At 41.8% G+C, this 22,049-nt stretch overlaps 1 protein-coding gene across 10 annotated transcripts in view; it reads left to right on the top strand.

The window, feature by feature from the left end:
- LOC134225031 (protein argonaute-2) overlaps window positions 1-21,268 on the top strand; it is a 151,124-nt gene extending 129,856 nt beyond the window's left edge. For 3 of the 10 annotated variants that reach the window (XM_062704775.1, XM_062704774.1, XM_062704780.1), the window contains 12 exons: window positions 594-668; window positions 5,824-5,853; window positions 6,367-6,985; window positions 7,052-7,146; window positions 7,211-7,433; window positions 8,050-8,295; window positions 8,362-8,527; window positions 18,439-18,778; window positions 18,846-19,012; window positions 19,078-19,596; window positions 19,699-19,868; window positions 19,929-21,268. In XM_062704775.1, the coding sequence (XP_062560759.1) occupies window positions 594-668; window positions 5,824-5,853; window positions 6,367-6,985; window positions 7,052-7,146; window positions 7,211-7,433; window positions 8,050-8,295; window positions 8,362-8,527; window positions 18,439-18,778; window positions 18,846-19,012; window positions 19,078-19,596; window positions 19,699-19,868; window positions 19,929-20,067 (2,789 nt within the window). In that variant the 3' untranslated portion in view covers window positions 20,068-21,268. The remainder of the gene's footprint in view (window positions 1-593; window positions 669-5,823; window positions 5,854-6,366; window positions 6,986-7,051; window positions 7,147-7,210; window positions 7,434-8,049; window positions 8,296-8,361; window positions 8,528-18,438; window positions 18,779-18,845; window positions 19,013-19,077; window positions 19,597-19,698; window positions 19,869-19,928) is intronic. The other 7 variants (XM_062704776.1, XM_062704782.1, XM_062704778.1 and 4 more) reach the window with 4 other exon arrangements.
- Window positions 21,269-22,049: the final 781 nt, after the last annotated feature.

Genomic DNA, 22,049 nt, shown 5'->3' with positions numbered 1-22,049 from the left:
TCGGCCTCGGGGCCCCTTTCGGGCTTAATTCGGCCCTGCCTTTACTGTAGTACGAACTTATCTTATTGACTCTATTCAACAGGTTTTACAAATATTTAATCATATTTTATGTGTTTTGCTAGATAAAAATATTAATTTAAACTGAGCGTGTGATATTGATGTTAGTATGAATTATTTGTGTGTTTTTTAGAATTTACTTGACATCTTATAATCGTTATCTACTGCCTCGGGTAGTTCTTTTTCAAAGTTCTAGGAAAAGAGTTTGCCACTTAATAAGTTCCGCCCTACTGTATCTACGATCTGTTTCTGCATACTTTACTATTCACCTTCTTGCTTTGTTGAATTTCTACCGTGTGAGTTAATTTTTGCGTTACTATTTTCCATACAACTCTGACAAACATTTGGAGTTGGTTTGTTTCGTTTGATTTGCTACCGATTTTCTAACTACCGAATGGGTTTATTCACACGCACCGGGACGTCCCAAAAATGGGGAGCGTCGTGTTCGTCCGTCGCCGTGCTCGGCCCACAAACCTGACTGCTTGGAGAAGATTTTCTGTTATTGTTTTTCTCTCTTTTTTCTTTCTTTTTTATAGAAACACCATGGAATACTTCGCCGCCAAGGCCTCCCAGTCCGACTCAGTCGCAGACGAGCTTCGATACACTCTCACGTAAACAAACCCGCCAGAAACTGATTTGAACTTTGAGCACGTTAAAACTTTAGACTCTTTCGAACGTTCATAAATCGGATCGTGTGGTGGCGAAAGGCCCCCAAGCCCGACGAGAGAGAAATTGGATTTTGCAGCGCCCCATTGTCGTGACGCTTACTGATTGGTTTATGATCGTTTCCGAAGGGGTCCAAAAGATGCTTTGGGCTCCAGAAAAAAAAGAGTTCTGAATTGCGTAGGGATCCGATAATGCTTCGAAGCGGTTCCACTGCGGCCCCATGGTCACAATGGATTCCCTTCGCCTGAATCAATGAAATGATAAACATGGGTTCACAATGTTCGAAAAAGCTAAAATTTTAATGTTAAGAAAATACATAAAACCACAGAGTGCCTTATTAGCTCGCTAGTAGCTCAATATCTCGTCAGGGAACACAAAACTTAGTGAAGCAAAGAGAGTCATTGTTGCGTTTTCATTTAGAAACATTTAGCATCAAATTCGTTCGATTGAGATTTTCTTTATGATTTGTCAAACCTTTTATTTTTTTTCATGAAACGACTAGTGCGTGTGCGTGGTGTGTGAGTGGGCCTGCCTAGTTCCAAAAATCGAGCGGGAACGAATTTTCATTTTTATCTTTTTATCGAACAACCTTGGATAGACTCATGTATCGATGTTATGTCGCTCGTTCGTTAGTTCGTTTGTTCGCCCGCTCGTACCATCTTGCGCACATCATGACCATTACTCCATCGAGATACACCATTGTTCCGTTAGTCGTAATCAAAGGCAGTACAGCACTGTTTCCTATAGCGTTCCGAATAGTGGATTTTGAAGTTGTGTCTCTTGTGAAAAGCAGTTACTTTCAGTTTTGTTCTTTTTGGTTGTACATATCAGTAACTCGATTAGTTTATTCCATACTCAAATTAACAAAATTTACAAATTTTATTCATTAATCAATCACACACTTTTACTTACTTCTATTGTCGTAACTCATAATGCACATTTGATTTTTTTTACACATAAGCAACAACTGGTGGTTTTAATGTATGATTCTTTTTTGGTATATTTCATTTGTATATATTATTTTTTCTACAACATTGAATCATTTCTCATTTGTAATTAATAGCAGTTGAAATTTATTTTCAGGTTTTGTGGTAAGAATGGCTCTTGTGATAATGACATGGTTTAAAAAATTCTTATTTTTCAGTACTACATTTACACTTACATATATAAATAACTTTGCAACAATACTCATTCCCTTTTGAATATAGGTTAAATGAAATTGACTCATATTAATGTGTGACCCATGATTGTGGAGTCAGTGTACATTTTTATTTTTTAAATATGAAGCTGAACGGGTCATGTGCATATCAAGCTCCTGCAGGAATAAGTGTATAAGAAGCATGCAAGAGCTCTCTTCGTAGATTTAATTGCGGGTTCATTGAAATTGATCCATTGGACTCCGCCGAGAAGTACTGTTCAACGATATGTCTGACACTTGCTACAATTGACCTTTCCAAGATTTTTTTTTATTAGCTCAATCGATTTTTTATTTTATTTAAGGTCAACTTCCCCGAATAACCCATATTTTTTTAAGCCTTTAAGTATTTTTAAAATTTAAACAAAAAAAGTGCTGTTTTTCATGATTGGCTTAACATTTGCTCGATTTTGAACGAACATCGGGTGAATGTTTCAGGCCGGTTCACACGTGTAGCACTTTTTTGGCTTTTGTTTTCGATTTTTGAAATAGTTAGTGGCTTATAAAATATGGGTTCTTTGGGAAAGTTCACCTTACATAGGCCAAAGCGTCGATTGAGACAATGAAACGAGATGTAATTTTTGACGGGAATGATCAATTGTCGAAAACAGCTGCGTTGTATCAATTAATTCCTCTCTAATTCCAGTGAAGTGTGTTCCCGTAATCTACGATTCGATCAACTGTTCCGAGCATCTTGAAAGGAGGCTTTTGAACTTCTTGAAAAAAGGCTTCCGAGCTTCTTGGAAGGAGGCTTCCGAGCCTTTTGATAGGAGATTTTCGAGCTTCTTAAAAGGAGGCTTCCGAGCCTCTTGGAAGGCTTCCGAGTCCCTTGAAAGAAGGTTTCCGAGCCTCTTGAAAAAAGGCTTTCGAGCTTCTTGAAATGATGCTTCCGAGCATCTTGAAAGGAGGCTTTTGAGCTTCTTGAAAAAAGGCTTTCGAGCTTCTTGGAAGAAGGCTTTCGAGCCTCTTGAATGGAGGCTTCCGAACCTCTTTAATGGCGGCTTTGAGTATCTAGAAAGAAGGCTTCCAAGCTTCTTGAAAGGCTTCCGAGTCCCATGAAAACAGGCTTCCGAACCTCTTGAAAGGCTTCTGAGTCCCTTGAAAGGGGGCTTTCGAACCACTGGAAAGGTGGCTTCGAGCCTCTTGAAAGGTGGTTTTCGAGCCTCTTGGAAGGTGTCTTTCGAGCCTCTTGAAGGGAGGCTTCCGACCCTCTTGAAAGGAGGCTTCTGAGTCTCTTGTAAGGAGGCTTCCAAGCCTCTTAAAAGGAGGCTTTCGAGCTTCTTGAAAGGAGGCTTCCGAGTCGCTTGAAGGAGGCCTCCGACCCTCTCGAAAGGAGGCTTCCGAGCCTCTTGGAACGCTTCTGAGTCCCTTGAAAGAAGGTTTCCGAGCCTCTTGAAAGGAGGCTTCTGAGTCTTTTGTAAGGAGGCTTCCGAGCCTCTTAAAAGGAGGCTTTCGAGCTTCTTGAAAGGAGGCTTCCGAGTCTCTTGAAGGAGGCTTCCGACCCTCTTGAAAGGAGGCTTCCGAGCTTCTTGGAAGGCTTCCGAATCCCTTGAAAGGAGGCTTCCGAATCTCTTGAAAGGAGGCTTCCGGGTCTCTTGAAAGAAGGCTTCGAACCTCTTGAAAGGAGGCTTCGAGCCTCTTGAAAGAAAGCTTTTGAGCTTCTTGAAGGAAGGGTTCCGAGCCTCTTAAAAGAAGGCTTCCGAGCCTCTTGAAAGGTGGTTTTCGAGCCTCTTGGAAGGTTGCTTTCGAGCCTCTTGAGGGGAGGCTTCCGAGCTTCTTGAAAGGAAGCTTCCGAGCCTCTTGAAGGGAGGTTTCCGGGCCTCTTGAAAGAAGGCTTTCGAGCCTCTTGAAAGGTGGCTTTCGAGCCTCATGAAAGGAGGCTTCCGAGTCTTTTAAAATGAGGCTTCCGAGCTTCTTGAAAGGAGGCTTCCGAGTCTCCTGAATGGAGGCTTCTGAGCCTCTTAAAAGGAGGCTTTCGAGCATCTTGGAAGGAGGCTTCCGAGTTTCTTGTAAGGAGGCTTCCAAGTCTCCTGAGTAGAGGCTTTCGAGCCTTTTAAAAGGAGGCATTCGAGCTTCTTGAAAGGAGGCTTCCGAGTCTCTTGAAGGAGGCTTCCGACCCTCTTGAAAGGAGGCTTTTCAGCTTCTTGAAAGGAGGCTTCCCAGTCCCTTGAAAGAAGGGTTTGAAAGAAAGCTTTTGAGCCTCTTGAAAGAAGGCTTTTGAACCTCTTGATAAAAGCCTTCCGAGCCTCGAGCCTCATGTAAGGAGGCTTCCGAGCCTCTTGAAGGGAGGCTTCCGAGTTTCTTGAAGGGAGGCTTTTGAGCCTCTTGAAAGGAGGCTTCCGAGTCTCCTGAATGGAGGCTTTTGAGCCTCTTAAAAGGAGGCTTTCGAGCCTCTTGAAAGGGGACTTCCGAGTCTTTTGAAAGGAGGCTTCCGAGCCTATTAATAGGAGGCTTTCGAGCCTCTTGTAGGGAGGCTCTCGAACCTCTTGAAAGGATGCTTTCGAGCCTCTTGAAAGAAGGCTTCCGAGCTTCTTGAAAGGAGGCTTTCGAGCCTCTTGGAAGGAGGCTTCCGAGCCTTTTAAAAGGAGGCATCCGCGCATCTTGTAAGAAGGCTTCCGAGCCTCTTGAAAGGAGGCTACCGAGCCTCTTGAATGGAGGCTTCGAGTCTCTTGAAAGAAGGCTTCCGAGCCTCTTGAAAGGCTTCCGAATCCCTTGAAAGGAGGCTTCCAAACCTCTTGAAAGGCTTCCGAACCTCTTGAAAGGCTTCCGAGTCCCTTGAAAGGTGGCTTCCGAACGTCTTGAAAGGAGGCTTCGAGCCTCTTGAAAGAAGCTTTTTGAGCTTCTTGAAGGAAGAGTTCCGAGCCTCTCAAAAGAAGGCTTCCGAGCCTCTTGATAGGTGGTTTTCGAGCCTCTTGAAAGGTTGCTTTCGATTCTCTTGAAAGGAGGCTTCCGAGCCTCTTGAAGGGAGGCTTCCGAGCCTTTTGAAAGGAGGCTTTCAAGCCACATGAAAGGAGGCTTCCTAGTCTTTTAAAAGGAGGCTTCCGTAGGGTTTTGCGCCTCTTGAAAGTAGGCTTCCGAGCCTCTTGAAGGGGGCTTCCGAGCTTCTTGAAAAGAGGCTTTTGAGCCTTTTGAAAGGATGCTTCCGAGTCTCTTGAAATTGCGCTTCTGAGCCTTTTGGAATTACGGTTTCAAGCCTCTTGAAAGAAGAATTTCGAGCCTCCTTGGAGGGAGTTAGTCTTTTGAAATGCGGTTTTCGAGCCACTTAAAAGGAGGCTTCGGAATATCATTGAAGAACGCTTCTGAGCCTCTTAAAAGTACGCTTCCTTGAAAGCAGAATTCCGAGCCTCTTGAAAGAAGGCTCAAAGGAGGTTTTCGAGCCTCTAGAATGGAGACTTCCGAGACTTCAGAATGGAGACTTTCGAGCCTCTAGAAGGAAGACTTTGGAGCCTTTTGAAGGGAGGTTCCGAGCTTCAAGAATGGAGACTTTTGACCTTCTAGAAGGTAGACTTCAGGTAGGATCATCGGAACATCTGAACGAACATGTGCTTGCTTTCAAACCCTGCCAGGTGGCACTAGGACCCAATTGGAGGACAAGGATGGATCTGCGAAATGTTGATAAGGAAAGATTTTGTCCAGAGCAATAAAATTTCTTCACTTGCCTGGCATAGCACCTTGCGTGACACGGATGGATATAAAGATTGTCGGGAGCAAGCGCATTGACCGTCATGTCACCTGTGTCCTCTGAATCTTAATTAAAATAAAAAATAAAATAAATCTAGTCTGCGACAAAAATCGTGATAATGAGCCATTCTTACTTCAAAAACTTATCAATCTCAAACGAAAAAACTTATAATTTTGAATGTATGTTTATCATTTTGTTATTCTTGTTTATCATTTTCCATTAGTTTGTACCGAACAGATAGGAACATTAACAGGTAAATACATATTAACTGAGAATAAACCAGAGATAGGTAATTCAGGAAAGACTAATCATACCAAGCGCAAAAGCGTCCTTGTAAATAGCTTGTTGACAGGAGAACTTAGTCTAGTACCTAAGTAATATCGATACTTACGCATCATTATTAAGGTTTTTCCATATCGATGATAATGTTAGCAAAACAAAAATCAGGGCGAGCCCATCTGCTCCAAATCGCCCATGTCATGAACACATTTTAATCACAAATCGTTTTCTCTTTTGTTTTACTTTTCTTTTCCACATTCGTTCTCGAAACATATTCGATTCGGTGTACTTGTTCCCGTTTTGGTACAATCATTCGACCGATCCCGAAAAATTAACGGTTTTCGTTTTGTTATTTCGCGTGCTCTATTGCAACCGACCAAAATAACAAATTAACGAACAACCCACCCCCCCTATTGGCTCTGGTCCAAATTACCCTCGAAAATACGCTCGGAACAAAATCCCAAACAAAAATCGACCGTTCGAACAGCAGCTCCTCCAACCGGTGCCACAGTTAACCCCACGCCGGTGTCGACCACTGCCGGAGCGCAGAATGTGGCCAGCAGTGCGCTCGGGGTTGTGCCGGCAACGCCGCCGGCGCCTCCAGATCTCCCGGTATTCACCTGCCCTAGGCGGCCGAACCTTGGGCGCGAGGGTCGACCGATCGTGCTGCGTGCCAACCATTTCCAAATTACGATGCCCCGGGGCTTCGTGCATCACTATGATATCAACATCCAGCCGGACAAGTGCCCCCGGAAGGTCAACCGAGAGATCATCGAGACGATGGTGCACGCGTACAGTAAGATGTTCGGAGCGTTGAAGCCGGTATTCGATGGTCGCAACAATCTGTACACGCGCGATCCTCTGCCGATTGGGAACGATCGGGTGGAGCTGGAGGTGACCCTACCGGGGGAGGGTAAGGATCGCGTGTTTCGTGTTACCATCAAATGGGTGGCGCAGGTTTCGCTGTTCAACCTGGAGGAAGCGTTGGAGGGACGCACCCGACAAATCCCGTACGATGCGATCCTGGCGCTAGACGTTGTTATGCGACATTTACCCAGTATGACATACACGCCGGTAGGCAGAAGTTTCTTCAGTTCGCCTGATGGGTAAGTGCGATGAGCTTCTGGAAACTCGACAATTTTTCTTACTAATGATGTATTGTCTTTCACCAGCTATTACCATCCCCTCGGAGGAGGTCGTGAAGTTTGGTTTGGTTTCCATCAAAGTGTCCGTCCATCGCAGTGGAAGATGATGTTGAACATCGATGGTAAGTTGCCTTTTCCTGGCTTTTGAACGACACCAAGGTAATTATTTTTATCTACGTTTCTTAGTTTCGGCAACGGCTTTCTACAAAGCCCAGCCGGTCATCGAGTTCATGTGCGAGGTGCTGGATATTAGGGATATCAACGAGCAGCGGAAACCCCTGACGGATTCTCAACGTGTCAAATTTACAAAGGAAATCAAGGGTCTCAAAATCGAAATCACCCACTGCGGCACGATGCGTCGAAAGTACCGCGTTTGCAATGTCACTCGTCGACCAGCACAAATGCAATCGTAAGTAAATATACGAATTGTGCTACAACGGCACGTTGTTGTAAGGCATGATAAATGTTACACAATTACCTCTGAAAACAATAATACGTATCATAATTCAACATTGTCCAAGTCATGGCAATTCTAAGGGTGAAATCAGGAGTGATTCAGTTTGATTCTAAATTTTCGACCACTATTCTAGTTTGCATCTGGAGCAAAATAGAACAAACTCGCTGGTTTCCCCAGCAGTGTTCTATTCATGTTTTTCAAATTTTCAATTAATTGAAATCATTATGTTACTGCCAAGAAAGGCGCCAGAATTGCAAAGTGGATTGATCCGTAGATAAAATGACGCATCCATACACCAAAACAATTGAAAAATATTTGAATCTCGTGATTCAATCGTGGTTCAAATCTGCAGAAAATAGAACGGAGCGTTATACCAATTTTATTTTTTTGACAGTTGACTGGTATAAAAACTGAATCTAGAACAGCTGCTGGGAAATTCAATGTTTCAGATTCATATTCAAACTGACAGCCCCGAACGATTTGAATCACTGCTGATTTTACTCTAAAAGCCTATTTCCAGTTTTGGCTAATCCACTTTTCAATACTTGTTTGCGGCTTTTTTACACAGTTTCCCTCTGCAACTGGAGAACGGACAAACCGTGGAGTGTACCGTGGCCAAATACTTCCTCGACAAGTACAAGATGAAACTGCGTTATCCTCATCTACCTTGCCTGCAGGTCGGCCAAGAGCACAAGCACACCTACCTACCGTTGGAGGTGTGCAACATCGTAGCCGGTCAGCGGTGCATCAAGAAGCTTACCGATATGCAAACTTCTACCATGATCAAGGCAACGGCCAGATCGGCTCCCGATCGGTAAGTAACTATTTCTTCCCTTTTTTCAATCAGAGGAAAATAAATGACTGGAAAATAACATTTCAGTGAACGCGAAATCAACAATCTGGTCCGTCGGGCCGATTTCAATAACGACGCGTACGTGCAGGAGTTCGGGCTGGCCATTTCGAACAGTATGATGGAGGTGCGGGGTCGGGTGTTGCCACCGCCGAAGCTCCAGTATGGAGGGCGCGTTTCCAGCATGAGCGGACAAGTAAGTCTTTTCAAGAGCCTCTTTTCACTGCGAATGTGCATACGCTACCGAATAGTTCACCCTCTCCGAGGGATTATTTTGTTTTGTTGCACATTTTTGTTTTTCGAACTCTGAGGAAACATGAAGTTGTTGAAATTTTGAATGATTATGTTAAATCATTTGGATATGTCTCATTCTGATAATACAATGAAACGGCTTTTCTAGTTCTTCATGAATACCGTGCTGTGCCATTATTCCGTTCACCTAAGACAATCAACTATGTCTAAAAACTCTAAAAAATAGTTGTTAAGTATTTTGAAGTTGCAATTTCGCTACATAGTGTCATTTTCTATATACAATTGAAAATAAAATATGTTGGGATGCATTCATATACTTAGGTTCCAATAGTGAAAACAAACTCCAGCAATTATGTGGTCTTAATTCCAATCATCTGAAATGGCATTGTTCCTAAGTCCGTTCATTCGTGTTTCTAATTCCAATCACTTTCACTTATCATTCGAGTTCAACATGAGCACTAATGCTAGCTGCCAAGTCGCATATACGATTCACTATCGGAGTTTTCCACTTTAAACGTAATTTTGACTTGAGTCTGGATACTAGGCTTTTAATTTTGACCTGATTAACCTTCCAAAACAATGTCTCTGTTTGTTTGGAATTGTTCGTATCGCTGTTTCGTTCAAATTGAATATTTGCTCAGTATTCTTTAAAACACCGAAAAACCCTACTTATACAAAGTATTTACAGATTTCTTTCGGTAAAACATAATCTTTTTTGTAGCTCAGAGACGGCTGTATTTCGATAGTAGTCGGAACTCGCAAAGAAATATCCGGATAAAGCTTTAAGAACAAGAACGCCACAATAAAATAGCTGTTTGAAACTGTCCGTGTTCTTCGGAAACCCTTTCCAACATTGTCCAGCAACCACTTGACAGTTCGTAATTCACCATCAACTGAAAAAACTGCGTTTTTCCGACATGAGTTGAAAAACGTTCTCATAACCATTTTGCGTAGAGTCGTAAACGGAGTTCCTTTCGGTCTGACTGCTTGCAGGATAGAATTTCTAAAGCTCATCATTCATATGGCTTCATTCATGTACGATGTACCTTTTCTTACTCATAGATTATAATCTCACGAATGGAATTCTTCGGAATTCATCCTCCAAACCTATAGAACGGAATGAGGAACGAGTTGATTCAAATGTACCCTTGTTCCGGTCAAAATCTTTTTCACTTTCCAGCATTTTATATCAGTAAAATACAAACAACGATTAGGTAATACACTACAATGTTACCTGTTATTCAGGGCAAGTTTTCACTTAAAAATGCTTAAATATTTTGACAGACGTTCTTAGCAAGCGGGTTAATGAAAACAGCCAAAATGGCGCATATAGTGACGACCAACAAATTTTGTTGAGATTTTCTCTTTAAAGCGCTAAAATTACACTGCTTTTCATTTAATTTCATGCATACATAACCATAGGAAAGAACAAAAATATGTTTCTGTTATTTTGATACAAAAATTCCTGAAAAATTTATTATTTTGTCTTGCGTGGACGGAATTAAGCGCTGATTGGAATAAGGGCACAGCACGGTAGATCTATCTCATCTTTATCTAAAAAAATCGGGCAATCCGCTTGAGTTTTGTCGTAAAATTCTACCCAGAGCATCATTGTCATTTGGATATTCATAGCAAAATATTAAAAAATCTTGTTACTGCTGAAATCTACGCATTTTCGAGGTCGTTGTAGCGTAGGTCTTACGAGCTGAACTTCAGAACATTTCGCGCATTCTAGAATGCCATTATGAGGCATGCAGATTTTTTTTTTCAAAAAGTCATTTGATTTCTTTGAACTGGGCAGGATGACCTGAGCTTGATTTGAAACAAGCATTGCGCTTCTACTTGATTGTAGATCTGACGACCTGAACTCAAGAACGGTTTGGATGGCCTTCAGTGTATTGTAATGCAGAAAAACCGGTATAACGTTTCTTGGCAGATTTCCAAGGATCTGTTGGGAAAGGTTATGATAGCTGCCGAAAACATTTTGGAGGCCGTTGTTACGTAGGTCTTACGAGCCGAACTTCAGAACATTTCGCGCATTCTAGAATGTCACTATGGGGCACGCAGAAAAATTTCCCATGAGTCATTTGATATCTTTGAACAAAGTCTTAGGATGAACTCTGAGTATTTTTTTTTTGTACACATTACCTTTCGCTTCTATGGTAGAATTCAAGACCTGAACTCACGGATATTTTGGATGAACTGGAAAATAGTACCTTCAACACATAAAATTGATTACACCTATGTCTACAGTTTTTTGTGATATTTTTCCCTCCTGTCTGGTTTATTTCGTGATCAGATTTTAAGAAATATGACCATAAGGGGAAAGCCAGAGTAAACGCGACGAGCATGCGTTGCGACGCGACTCACGTAAAAGAATAACAATCATTATCAAATTGCACTGTCGCTTCGCGTTTACTCTGGCTTGCCAGTTATGGTCGTACTTCTTAAAATCTGATCACGAAATAAACCTAAACTTTTCAGATCAGGGATATGGCTTTCAGTATCGGTAATTACAGTAATCAGATAACTTGGAGACGTTTAAAATCACTTCTACTTGTTATATATCATGTATCTACTTTATTTTATGACGCCAGAACTTTACTGCACTTGATTACCGAAGAAATTAGGACATCATAGCAAAAAATTAGGGAAAAACATATACACTTTCGATACTACTGAACGCGGGGAGGCATCTATGGGGCCGTACACATATTACGTAAGCACTTATGGGGGGAGGGGGGATCGGTCAATATCTTACGCTCCATATAAATAAAAAATCATTTGTATGGAAAAAATCTTACATGGGGGTAGGGGGGTTGAAAAATCCAGAAAAATACTTACGTTATATGTGTACGACCCCTTTGTTAAAAGAAAGCTCTACTAATCTCCTTTGAGAAAAGTCCGGGTCGTGAAATTTGGCTTGTTTTCATTAGAAATTGTAGAATTAGAAATTTTTAATGTAGAGCCATTGCTCCATCCAAAGCCTAAAAATCCTTATTTATTCAATAAAACATTAGCATTAAAGCTATCTATTTGTATGTAATTTTATATTGGGATTTAAAACAATAATAATTGTAGAATTTAAACATGACCCATCTTGCCCCGCTGTTTGACCTATCTTTTCTTGGAAGTTTTTGATTGACAGAAAAAAAACTAATGATTCAAAATGAAATAAAAAGTGTTTTTTTTTTTGTATTTTCATACCCATGGCTTACAGATTATAAGCTATTTATATAGATCCACGTTGAAAAATTGAATAAAAATGTTTCTGTTTTGAGACATTCAGAGTTCGCCTTAGGCGACCCATCTTGGACCACTCTACCCTACTCACAATGGAGCCTGAAAAGAAAAATAAAAATTCTACGCAATCCTGAAAATGAGTCCGGCCATTATGAGTTGTCGACTAGTCAGGTACTTTTGAGCCGAATCATAACAGCAAACTGTTGCTGACAGTTTAATGCGTTTTGCAACAGCGATAGCGATATTCAACTTATTAAATGCAACGGACAGATTTGCGGACCCTCCGTAGACTGAAAGACTGCAAAACATTCGTTTACTGCAGTAGTATTGGTGTCGTATTTATCACAACATAAATTATTATTAAGGTGAGCCCCACGCCCACTCGATGCCGTTCGATGCTCCGATGTTTTCTGAAAATCTGATCCGATTTGGAAAAAAAATGACTAAGCACAGACCATTTCAAGTTTGTACGTCGGGGAGAAATCGCTTTTCGGTCAGCCTGGAGAGTGATAACCATTTTTCGCTCACTTCGCCAAACGATGGTTTGCTATTTTTCTTTAATATTCGAGTCTTTTCGTGGCATCATCTATACAAATGGTAGTAGCTTATGAGGAACAAATAACCTAATGCTTTCATACAGATATCATGGTGGTGTGGCTAGAGGGGATCAGTACAAAAGGCCGAATCACAAAAGGCCGAACCACAGAAGGCCGAATCACAAAAGGCCGAAAATGTTCTAGCATACCACAAAAGGCCGAAAACCCAGAAGGCCGAACCACGAAAGGCCGAATGATACAAAAGGCCGAATCTCAAAAGGCCGAATCATTACAAAAGTTTCAATCATTCAATTAAGAGAACTTGGAATATTCACAAATTTACGTTTACTTTTATTATGCTACCCCATTGAGAAAAACTTGTCCACGTGTTTTGCAACTACTAGCAGCGATCTAATCAATCTTATTCAGTTGAGGTATTTAACGTCAGTTCAACGTAGAAGCTCAATCTTTCAATTGAAAGAAGTTGTATGACGGTGTTTACAGAGTCAATTTGATTCATTATATTGCATAATAGATCAATCTTCATTGCAGTAATGAAAGCATGAACATACGTATAAATATTATCACTTTAAAGTAACGGAGTAATCCAAGAGCTCTCTTTTTTCTTCCTTTGCTGACGTAGTAATCATCATCAGTAGTATTGGGATAAGTTAAATTCCCAAATCTAATGCAAGAGCCCGAGTTAAATTCCACCGGATTCATGGCTCACAGAATCGAATTGCCGATGTGCATCAATGTAGGCGTTGTGCGCTTCATGATGCATGGTTGTCCATTGTGCTAATGATGCGCACTATTCATGATCTAATTGCGACATCAGAAGCTAAACAAAATAGACTTTTTCAATTATTATCCTTTTGACCAAAAGCTGTATAACTTGCGGTAATGCGGTGTTTCTCAATGCATATCATTTTCTCCCAATTTAAGAGAAACTGACTTCACTGAGAAATCACAAAATAATCTGAATATTCTAAATTATATTAAGTATTTGAATAAAAAAAGTCTGAATAAAATCGGCAGACCAACAAAGTGGACCGGAGCGAGCGCGCGCTTGCAAAACACGTGGACAAGTTTTTCTCAATGGGGTAGCATAATAAAAGTAAACGTAAATTTGTGAATATTCCAAGTTCTCTTAATTGAATGATTGAAACTTTTGTAATGATTCGGCCTTTTGAGATTCGGCCTTTATATCATTCGGCCTTTCGTAGTTCGGCCTTCTGGGTTTTCGGCCTTTTGTGGTATGCTAGAACATTTTCGGCCTTTCGTGGTTCGGCCTTCTGGGTTATCGGCCTTTTGTGATTCGGCCTTTTGTACTGATCCCCAAAAGGCCGAATCACGAATGGCCGAATTACAAAAGGCCGAAAGCAAAAAAGGCCGAATGCACAAAAGGCCGAAATCACATAAGGCCGAATCACAAAAGGCCGAAACCACATAAGGCCGAATCACAAAAGGCCGAATAAAATCGGCAGACCAACAAAGTGGACCGGAGTGATTCGGCCTTTCGTAGTAGACCCGTTCTAATGCTCACGAAAATTGAGTGAGTGTTAAAAGTTATGAGACGAAAAATGATTTTCATCTAATATACAAGATTGTCGTTTATCTTTCAAGGCTAACTCTTGCGAAAAGAGTGATGGGTGAAAGATAAATTATGTGGAATGTAAAGTAACAACATTGCCAATGACAACAACATTGTCCTCTCTTGTAAATGTTGAGACAAATCCAACTCGTAATAAGCGTTTGTCGCAAACTGCAACAGAATAGGACAATGATCGCCTGCCGCGCATTTCGAGAAGCAGTCGGCTTTTGATGGTGGTTTTGGTTAAATAAGTATCAGTTATCAATGTTTAGATATAAACTTATCCATCTGCTGACATGATTTGTGTTTTACCTTTGGAATATACAAGTTATAGCAGTTTGAAAAGTTCACAACAATTACCTCTCCATGTTTGTTGCAAATAAAATGGAACGCAACAATGTCTTTATCCTCTGCAGATGAGGACAAAGAGTTATCGCTATTCTCTTTTGTTGCTTATTTTTTGCCTTTTTCAGCGACAATTATTCCTTGAAGATAATCCTCGACATAAACAACGAAAAAAGATTCTCTCTTGGTTCAAAAAAACGTTTGCTTTTGTCTTATTGAAACGAGAAATCGATATCCTGTCTGCCCATGATCGCATATTTGTAACATTTGCATTTTTGTCGATTTTGAGGTAAGCTCATGAATCATCTCCAAATTGCTACTTCTTTCAGCTGAAATGGTGAAATAAGAAAGTTTGTTCCAAAAAACTTGAAAAAACTACCAAGTTGTTTTGTAACATTAAACAAAGTGATCGCATAACCGTAACACCAGAAAACTTTATTGCCAGTACGCCATGTGCTGTGTGCAAAAAATTTCGAAATAAGTTTGCATTCAAATACCAAGTACAGCATCCATTCGCTAACTGGGCTAAAACATCAGTCCAGTTAACGAGCGCCGCTTTTTAACTGGGCTGACGAGGGGATTACCGATGCATTGTTATGATCAATGATTTACATGGAACGACAACAATATACCATTTAGACTCCCCTCGCAGCCTAGTGTTTGTTTTTGGTTTTTGACGGATAACTGTTTTTTAACTGGGCTTTGGCCCAGTTAGCGAACGCCCAGTTAAAAAGCAGTCCAGTTAAAAAGCGCCCAGTTAGCGAACTGTTGCTGTAATGGAAATGTTTCTACCGAAGATTCCAACTGGATAAAGTGTTTGTGCAATTTTAGGGAATTTTTAGAAAATCATTGAGATTTCCATACTTTTGCATATCACAAACTTCATTGTTCCATTTCTCCCATGCCTACTTTTGTCGATTGTTACAAATATGCGATCATAGGCAGTGTAGCAAAGACAAATTCAGGTTACTGTGTTGCTTTGCACGTTTCAGTGATGCCCTCTGAGAAGTTTAATAGACATGACCAAAGTTTCGCAACCTGGAATAAAATTGATTAATAATTATTGGAACGACCAATGGAAACGCAACAGTCAGTACAATGAAAAATTCAACCATCCAGCCCTATACCAACCCAACTTGATTACGATGGGAAAAGAAGTGAAGTGCAGTGATAATTGCATATGGATATTACATTGGTACGTAACTACTGATTTATCCCCAATTTTGAACCAAAGGAGATAGGATACAATGAAGAAATATGTTCATTATGACAAGAAGTACAATCATAAGCTATGAACAGATTAGTAATTTGAATATTGAACTTTTGTTCCATGCTGTTTGTAGCATTCAAATGTAGGTGTACAAGGGGTGATGAAGGAGTGGGGGAGATCCGTTACCGGACGGGTGTCGTACTGACTGACATCGTGGTACTCTTCCAACAGACGCTCAAACACTTTGGAATGAAAATGCTTCGGTTGCTGCTGATAGGCCAATGACATAGTGACGCGTGTGCGTGCGCGAACGCGTCCAAGACAAAAGGAATCCTTTTGCTGATATTCTGCTTCACGAGTGCTTAGACGCGTTCGCGCACGCACACGCGTCACTGTGTCATCGGCCATAGTGCTGTCCAATGAGCAGCTCGAAGTAGCTCGAAGCTGTTCCCGTCCTGCTCGTTCTTTTTTTGTTAACAAATCTCGCTTAACTTTTTAAAAGGACCTAAGTAACATTTTTTTCATGAATTATTATGAATAGCGCAATCAACAGAACAACATGAAAGCTTTTGATTGCAGTACTCAAATTAATTCATGAAAAAAATGTTACTTAGTTACTTAGTTACTTTTTGAAAAATTAAGCGAGAAATGGACATGAGAGGGATGGGAATTACTTCGAGCTGCTCATTGGACAACACTAATGTTTGAGCGTGTGTGAAGATGTTCGAACAACCTGTCAAATGGTTGGTAGCTCGGTTGGAATAAATCAATGCAGTTTGATTTTGGTTTGACTTGTTGTGGCGGAGTCAAGGTTCGCCGAACATGTTTGAGTTTTCATACAGATGTCACAAAAACCCCCATTTACTTTTTGATGGTTGGTGTTCGAGTTGGCGATTCGGTCGTTCTTGTGTGATATTGTTGGACGAATAAATTAAGTGTTCCTACCGCTGTTGGAGGGTCATGGTGAATGCTTGACTAAACGACGGATGGAGTCAATGTTAGTCGAACTGTTTGACCGTGTGCATTAGTGGAACTTCGTGGGATGATCGAGTGACCGCTGGGTGAAATCAAAGTTGGTCAAACATATATGACTAGTTTATTTGTAGACGCAGTAGCGCCCGTGGAAAGTGTTTTTTTTTCAATCAAAATTTTCAGCGTCTGTTGTCTGTGATTTGTTTTTATCAAATGCCGTGTCTGGTTATCTAAGGTTGTCACTGGTTTTGTTTTCTGCATCTGATAGGAAAAAAGAGTTGAAGTGTCCAATATTTTATTTTGTGAGAATTTCCCCGCGTGCTTCGTCTGGTTGGCTAGTCATCGGACAGACAAACAGGGCTTAGCTAAAGCTAAGCTAAAGCTAAGCTAAAGCTAAGCTAAAGCTAAGCTAAAGCTAAGCTAAAGCTAAGCTAAAGCTAAGCTAAAGCTAAGCTAAAGCTAAGCTAAGCTAAAGCTAAGCTAAAGGTTAGCTAAGCTAAAGCTAAAGCTGTTAAAGCTAAGCTAAAGCTAAATAAGCTAAAGCTAAGCTAAAGCTAAGCTAAAGCTGCTGGGCTAAAGCTAAGCTAAAGCTGGTTAGCTAAGCTAAAGCTAAGCTGCTTAAAGCCTGGCTGAGCTGCTAAAGCTAAGCTAAAGCTAGCCAGTTGGCCTGGGCTGGAGCTCAGCTCTAAACAGCTCCTGCCCAGCCTGCCCAGCTCTGCCAGTGGGTGCCTGGGCTGGCTCAGCCTGGGGCTGGCTCAGGTGGGCTCAGCTGGGTGAGGCTGGAGCTGGGGTCAGCCGCTCAGGTGGGAGCCTGGGAGGGGCAGTGGGTGCTCAGCCTGGCTCAGCCTGGGGTCAGCCTGGCTCAGAGCCTGGCCTGGGGCTGCTGGGGTGGGCTGGGAGCTGGAGTGGGGTGAGCCAGTGGTCAGCCAGGGTGGCTCAGCTCAGCCTGCTCAGCCTGGGCTGGGAGCTGGGTGGGGCCTGCTCAGAAGCCAGGGCTCAGTGGGGCTGGGCTGAGCTGGGTGGAACAGGTGGGCCAGCCTCAGCTGCTGGGAGCCTGCCTGGTGCTGGGGTAGCTGGGGCTGGAACAGGTGGGTGGAGCCTGGGTCAGCTGGGTGCCCAGCCTGGGGTCAGTGGAACAGGAGCCTGGGCTGGCTGAACAGGTGCTGGGGTGGGTCAGCCTGGCTCCAGCCCCGGTGAACAGGCTGGGAACAGCAACAGCTCAGTTGGAACAGCTCAGCCTGGGCTGGGCTGAACAGCCTGGGCTCAGCCTGGGGCTGCCTCAGCCTGGGCTCAGCCTGGCCCTGGGCTCAGCCAGCTAAGCCTGGGCCCAGCTGCCTCAGCCTGGGCTCAGCTGTCAGCTCAGCCTGGCTAAGCCTGCCTCCTGCTAAAGCCTGCTCAGCTGGCTCAGCTGCTGGCCAGCTGCTCAGCTGCCTGCCTAAACTAACTCAGCTAAGCTAAAGCTAAGCGCCTAAGCTCAGCCTGCCTAAGCTAAAGCTCAGCCTGCTAAGCTGAAGCTAAGCTAAAGCTAAGCTGAAGCTAAGCTAAAGCTAAGCTGAAGCTAAGCTAAAGCTAAGCTGAAGCTAAGCTGAAGCTAAGCTAAAGCTAAGCTGAAGCTAAGCTGAAGCTAAGCTGCAGCTAAGCTGAAGCTAAGCTAAAGCTAAGCTAAAGCTAAGCTGAAGCTAAGCTAAAGCTAACAGAATAATTAAATTGTTGAAAGGTATACTTGCCCTTGAGTTGTAGAATTATGAAACTTGAACTGAATTGAATTGAACAAAAAATAGTTGTGATTGAACAGATCTTATTTCTGCATCCTAATTGATCTTCTTGAAATACTTCGTCTAATAGATTTTATAACACACCCAACTTCACCTCAGAGTTCCCCTTTTTAGAGCACCTTTAAGTTATAATTTTAAGCAATCGCTTCGTTAAGTGGCACGTTAAAATCAGCGAACAAGTTACCTTCTGGTCCACAGAATAAAGTGAGCTTAGCATTACCAAACCAAGGGGTTTGGGACATGCGAGGCAAACAATTTTTCACCGGCGTCGAAATCCGCGTTTGGGCCATTGCGTGCTTTGCGCCGCAGCGAACCGTCCGGGAGGACGCCCTGAGGAACTTCACCCAGCAGCTGCAGAAGATCTCCAACGATGCCGGGATGCCAATCATCGGACAGCCGTGCTTCTGCAAGTACGCCACCGGTCCGGATCAGGTCGAGCCCATGTTCAGATATCTGAAGAACACGTTCAACGCGTTGCAGCTGGTGGTGGTGGTGCTGCCCGGTAAGACACCGGTGTATGGTAAGTGGGACGATCATGTGTTGAGTGGAATTTTGAGTTGTAATCTATTGTTCATGTCCTTCAATAGCGGAAGTCAAGCGCGTAGGTGATACCGTACTAGGAATGGCCACACAGTGCGTGCAAGCCAAAAATGTGAACAAAACATCACCACAGACGCTGTCAAATCTCTGTTTGAAGATCAACGTCAAACTTGGTGGAATTAATTCGATCCTTGTGCCATCAATCAGACCAAAGGTTAGCAGATTCCTATTTATATCATTTTTGATTTTGCACTAAAAGTAATCGTGTTTTTTCGATAGGTATTCGATGAACCGGTCATCTTCTTGGGTGCGGACGTAACTCACCCACCGGCGGGAGACAATAAGAAGCCATCCATTGCTGCCGTGGTTGGTTCGATGGATGCCCATCCTTCGCGTTACGCAGCCACGGTGCGCGTGCAGCAGCATCGTCAGGAAATCATCCAGGAGTTGAGCAGCATGGTACGGGAGCTGTTGATCATGTTCTACAAATCGACGGGTGGTTTCAAACCGCACCGGATCATCCTCTATCGGGATGGCGTGTCGGAGGGTCAATTCCCGCATGTACTCCAACACGAGCTGACGGCCATCCGAGAGGCGTGTATTAAGCTGGAAGCCGACTACAAACCGGGCATCACGTTCATCGTGGTGCAAAAGCGTCACCACACGAGACTGTTCTGTGCGGACAAGAAGGAACAGAGCGGTAAGTCGGGCAACATCCCGGCGGGAACAACTGTGGATGTTGGCATCACCCATCCGACCGAGTTCGATTTCTATCTCTGCAGTCACCAGGGAATTCAGGTGAGATTTTTCGTTGATATTATTTTGCCTGCAAATGGCATACAAAAATGTGAAATTATGTTTTCAAAATTTTAACAAACAATCAACCGCTTCTCATTACAGGGTACCAGTCGGCCGTCCCATTATCATGTCCTCTGGGACGACAATCATTTCGAATCGGACGAGCTCCAGTGCCTGACGTATCAACTGTGCCACACGTATGTTCGGTGCACCCGCTCAGTTTCGATTCCCGCGCCGGCTTACTACGCGCATTTGGTGGCATTTAGAGCCAGGTAATTGCTGTGAAATTGAATGGAATATTATTTATACTACAACATTTCTTTTCTAAAAAGGTATCACCTGGTGGAAAAAGAACACGATTCAGGCGAAGGATCTCACCAGAGCGGTTGTTCCGAAGACAGAACGCCGGGCGCGATGGCTCGTGCAATCACCGTACATGCAGATACCAAAAAAGTTATGTATTTTGCTTAAAGTGAAAGTATTTTTTACCATATGAGCGGTATATTAGCTATTTTTATTTTCTTTTACAAAATTTTGCGTTTTAATGCAGTTGATACATTATTTCCATAAATTAAATATGCAAAAAAGATTTTCAAACTACTGTTCAGTAGCATGGATACTGAAAGCATCCCGAAGAAGCAACCACGAGTTTCAAACCATTAATAGAATAGCGGTCGGTCGCAAATGTCGCTCCAGTTTAGATTATTGAACTTTTGTTTTATTATTGTGCATACGTTGCTTAAACAATTGCATCTTTCAAGCACATCTAGCAATTACTTAAATGCAATTAAATGTCAGGATTCAGCAGCATTAATTGTGCAACTCTAAAGGCAAATTGTCGTAGGTAGGTAGCAGCTGAGGTAGGGGAAGAAGAGGCAACCCTCAAAAAACGAATTACTAACTCGAGCAATAGCAATGCAAAAACAAAGCTTCTCGTGGGTTCTAGATTTAAGAAATAATTTTATTGCCGCAAATTATCCGATCATCGTGTTACTATTATTAATATTATTATTATGTATAATTGCAACATATATTTACACCTATTTATATAGGCGAAAACACCAATTGTAACAACAACTCAACAAGGTTTCTTTACAAATTATTGATTAACGTTTAGTTTTGCTCAATGACGTACATTTGATAGGTTTCGAAATGGCTTTAAACCCCTCCAAAAAGGAAACGAAAGTTCATGAACTCTTCGGGAAAATTTCATATATCTTCCAATTTAGTTTTAACACTGTGTATATTCTATCTCTGAAATTGTACATTAGAGTTCGTACACGCCTTAGATCTTAGCTTTTAAGTCAAGAGGCTTTTCGATGGAGAAAAAAACACCACCCACAACACTCACAAGCTATTATAACAAACTGTTCGAAAAACACAAACATAACAAAGTCATCATAATGTAAGCTTAATAAGACATGAGCTACGAAGAAAACAAGGGAAAATAATTTTACTGTAAACAGTTAACAACACTCACATACAGACACAACACATATTTCAACACTTTCTACCAATACTTAGCGTTTTTTTATTTCATTAGTTTGCGTTTGTTATAGTTAACTAGTTTCTACGAATAGGAATGAATCAAAACACGATGAGTGCGGAATTAATTGTGAAGAAAGTTTAGAATACAAACAAGGATTGTGATATTTTTTTTCCAGTAGTACTATCTGATTGGCACGGTTCGTTTTTTTCGTTTTGAAAGAATTTTTGTTTTAAAAGAAAATTCGTCGCGTCAGTATGATTATACGCTTTTTCTCAAACGGTTTGGCGAGAAAAAGATCAAAATAAGTTGAAATAAGACCAAATCTATGTTTCATGAAGTGTTGTTCATTCAACCGTTTATTCTTTCCAGCCATTTTGTATTGGCTCAATCGATTCTTTCACTAATTAAGCTCAACTTTTCCATCAATCCTTATCCAGTTTGCTTTCAGTTCTCGACAGTTCGTTACGAACCACACGGTAGCTGGCTATTGTTTATCGGCACATTGTCTTTGCCATCAATCGCGATGTGTGAGATAAAAAAATTCGAAATTTTTCGTTTCGTGTATATTGACGTGGAGATCGAAATCTCTTTATCGCTTCATTTCAAGAACCGGAAAGGGGACATATTTTATGATTGAAACAAGAATAAATGTTTCCTCTGCAAGATAAACGAACACCGAATGAACTTCTGTCCCAAACGGAAACCTCGAGAAAAACAAAAAAAAACGACTCTTTTGTACATACGACCTATTCTTAAAGCACTCTAGAAAAATGATAGAAAACGTGCGAATGAAAGTGACGGTCCGAATACTAATCACTCCACGAATAGAATGACGCGAGAAAAGTGTATTTCTAATACTTTTATTTTAAAAAAGTTTATGGCTCCGTTGAGTTGTTCTTACGACATCTGAGCCTATAAAATAAACAAATAAAAGAACCGCCAGCTGAATTAAAATTAAAAAATA

Source organism: Armigeres subalbatus, chromosome 3 (assembly GCF_024139115.2).
Source record: "Armigeres subalbatus isolate Guangzhou_Male chromosome 3, GZ_Asu_2, whole genome shotgun sequence".
Lineage (NCBI taxonomy): Eukaryota > Metazoa > Arthropoda > Insecta > Diptera > Culicidae > Armigeres > Armigeres subalbatus.
Note: the sequence above shows the minus strand (reverse complement) of the source record. Positions and strands in the feature narration are given on the sequence as shown.